We start from the raw sequence: 3,275 nt of genomic DNA, 5'->3' as shown, positions 1-3,275 counted from the left end.
GACAGAAACACCTTCTAAGTGCCTATTTGCTCATGGCCTCCACCATTGTGGTATGCACACAAGATGGGATCAAAGGGAGTGTGTCTTGCCCTTGAGCAAGCACCTCTTAGTTATATTGAATACCAAACAGTTATACAATGGTTCACACCTAGCCCATTCAACCACACACCACAATATAATGCCGTTGGTTTTCTCCACGGGAAATGAGAAATGAGAGTGCACACTTTTAAGTATACTTCAAAAATGTAACCGTACCACATATGAGCTCAAAATATATGAGTATATTGACTTACAGTTTTTTTTTTTAACAGGCTCATTTTATTACCTCATAAGTACCGATAATTTTTTCAATAAAAGAGGATAGATTTTGTGAGAAAAGGGTCATTTTATAACTTTATAAGTATTTATACGCTTTTTGTTAATGCCATTTGAGGCACTTTCCTACGGGTGTAACTCCGAGATATTGTAATAAGGAAAAAATTAATCCATGGCAAGCTACCCCACTATATGGCTCAGCTACCCATTATATTGCTGAGCCAGGCGGATGGTTGATGGGAAACACGCTGGTTGTACTGTACGCATGCTTCATTGTCTAAAATGCGCCGTCTCTTAACGCGCACCTCCTCTTTCCGCTTCTGGATCTCCATGGCCACCTCATACAAGCTCAGTTCCAGGTAGTGAATGGCTCTCTCCTCCTCTTCCAGCGGCACTTGCTGATCATAATTATTTCCTAATGCACGCACGCCCCCATCCTCTGAGGGGCTTCGCCACATCCTTCTGTTGCTTAAATTCGTACCTGCAGGGCCGCCAAAACCATTATTGCTGCACATAAAGCTTCGCATCAGGGAATCGAGCCTTTCCTGCACTGGCTTCGGCAATGCAGCAGCCGTGGATAAATGCTGAACTGCACCCAGCACGAAAGTACTCCTGCTGCTGCTCTGCTGGTTGGAGGTTGCCTCCAATTCAGATGGATCAGCGCCTGTATCGACAGCTCCGCTTGGCGAGATCTTAATTACTGCTCTCTGCATGAATGAGGGCATGCAAGTTTTGTTGATGCCTGGGTTAAAGCTCGTGCTGCCAAATGGGAACTTGCATCCCCCGATACTGGCTTGTGGGCGTAGGGGCCTTGTGGAGGTTACGGGTGGTGATGGCGCGCTAAGTGGCCTCCCAATCGATCCCTGCATAGTCCTGTTCTGAATGACGGAGCTTACCTGAGATTTCAGATTTTCTTCTTTCCCATGTTGATCGATGCAGCTTTCTGAGGCGAGCTGTGTTACAGTAGAGTCGGGGCTACCAGAATCAACAGGACTGGGTGTATTCAAGCGGCACATAGCGCCAGCATTGTGATTCACAGTATGGCCACTCCGGCACATGATCAGAGGGGGCACTGTTGAGGTTGGACTTAGGATAAGCTGTGTCATCATATGTTGATCAGAATAAGGACCACTTCCATCTTCCGGCCTGTGCGGCTTATGAGAAAGTGGAGGTGCGTGGTCCTCTGCGGCATGGAGGCGGTGATCATCCATGGCTTCTGATGCTGAGCGGAGGGACCTGATCAGGAAACCTAATTGGGCTGCTCCACCGGTGAGGTTGTTGAAATATTTCAGATGCGACGTTTCGTCTACAGAGTCGGTGTGCTCAGAGGCGTCGGCTCCATTACAGCAGCTTGGATATTTGCTACACTCGCTGTAAGTGGTGGAGTGGTCGGGCGAATGAGGAAAGCAACCGCTTACGTGCAGATGTGGCGGCACATGAGTAGAGATGCGGGAGAGATTCATAGGGGAGGCGGCGCCATCCATGAAAAGGTGAGACGAATTATAAGAAGAGGCCGAGGTTCGCTTGCGGGAGATGCTGCGAATAGGGGGAGAGAAGCAGGAGGGGCAGATCAGGGGGGGCTGCGTTTGGGGTGTGAAGCAGATGCAGAAAAGACGATTCTCGTACTTGGAGGACAGCAAAGACAGGGCCAGCTTGAAGGTGGCCCGGCCGCCCAGCATACGAGTCGGATTGTCGTGGGCGGAGAACTCGACGCCGTTGAAGGTGGTGAAGAGCGGAGGCTCGCCAGAGTCCGGCGGCCGGACGGGAAGATGGTCGTGGGCAAAGGCGACGGACGCCACGATCGGCATGTCAAGGGGGACCAGGCGCCCATGTGCATTTTGCAGATGTAAGCTTAGTACGAATTTGCGCCTGCAGGAGGCCTTGCCGCCCAGAACAGTGAGCACGGCAGAGTTAGAGTCGTTAGCTGGTAATTGCTGCCGCAGTTGCTTGCTGGACACGGTGGCAACAAGGCGCAGGTTTTCCTGGATGAAAGCGGCCTGCGGCGCCTGAATCGAGGAAATATTCTCCCCTGCACAGCTGCTGCCTTGCTGATCAATCTGAGCTCCATTTCCGGCCAGTGGCTGAGCGTTCTCTCTCTCCATCTGATCTAGATCTGCACCCAAAGCTGACATATCCCTGCCTCTCTCTCTCTCTCTCTCTCTCTCTCTCTCTCTCTCTCTCTCTCAGTGTAGCACGCACTGCGCAGTCACACAACCTTTGCTTTTCTAGCAGCTGTACGCCGACGCGGACTCACACAGTAGAGTTTCTGATTAGAGAGATCAGTGTGCACTGCCACTGTGCAGCTAAAAGTAGGAGGCAGCTCTGGGAAGTTCAGAAATTGGTTTGGTTTAAAAGCCGACAGTTCGGAGAAGCTGGGGCGGAGGAGGTGTCTGTCGAATGTTGTTGACCGTTATTTAGCGAACTCTTCCAGTTGGCACCGTCGCGCGACTTCCAGGTCTTGTTCACACGCTATTTTATGTCCGGTTGAAAACCTATTCGGCCTACTGCAAACCGAATTGAACCACACTTGCAAGTGCAAATTCTCTCTGGACCCGCAAACATATGAATTGTATTATTCAAACCAGCAATGCAAAACTACATTCCAAGAATTGGTGGCAGTTTCTGCATATTCTGGCTAGGTCTTTTAATTGATAGTCAGGTGGTCGACTCCCATAAAAAAGGGCTAGCCAAAGTAAGCTGGGAAGTCTGTTGTCTACCTAAAGAACTAGGAGACTCGGCCTCACTAATTTTGAACTATGGGCAGACAAATTAGCTGTAAAACTAATCCTCAGAGCAATGGAGAACCCGGGTGAAGAATGGTCCTCTCTAATGTTTCATGATATTCACAAATTCCATTTTAAAAGGAAAAAGGGAATCACCAACATTCCTTGGACTACGGATTTTTTTGGACCCCTAGAATAAGGGGTCAGAACTGCTCAAATCTCTGTGGGTGGCTTGGA

General features: G+C 49.6%; 1 protein-coding gene across 1 annotated transcript; it reads right to left on the bottom strand.

Annotated features, from left to right (window-relative positions):
• Window positions 1–314: 314 nt before the first annotated feature.
• On the bottom strand, window positions 315–2,663 carry LOC147451405 (uncharacterized). Its single transcript, XM_086520923.1, has one exon. The coding sequence runs from the start codon at window positions 2,445–2,447 to the stop codon at window positions 513–515; it is 1,935 nt and encodes a 644-aa protein (XP_086377049.1). The 5' UTR covers window positions 2,448–2,663; the 3' UTR covers window positions 315–512.
• Window positions 2,664–3,275: the final 612 nt, after the last annotated feature.

Source organism: Adiantum capillus-veneris, chromosome 9 (genome assembly GCF_014529385.1).
Source record: "Adiantum capillus-veneris isolate H3 chromosome 9, ASM1452938v2, whole genome shotgun sequence".
Lineage (NCBI taxonomy): Eukaryota > Viridiplantae > Streptophyta > Polypodiopsida > Polypodiales > Pteridaceae > Adiantum > Adiantum capillus-veneris.
This window is presented reverse-complemented; position numbering and strand designations above follow the sequence as displayed.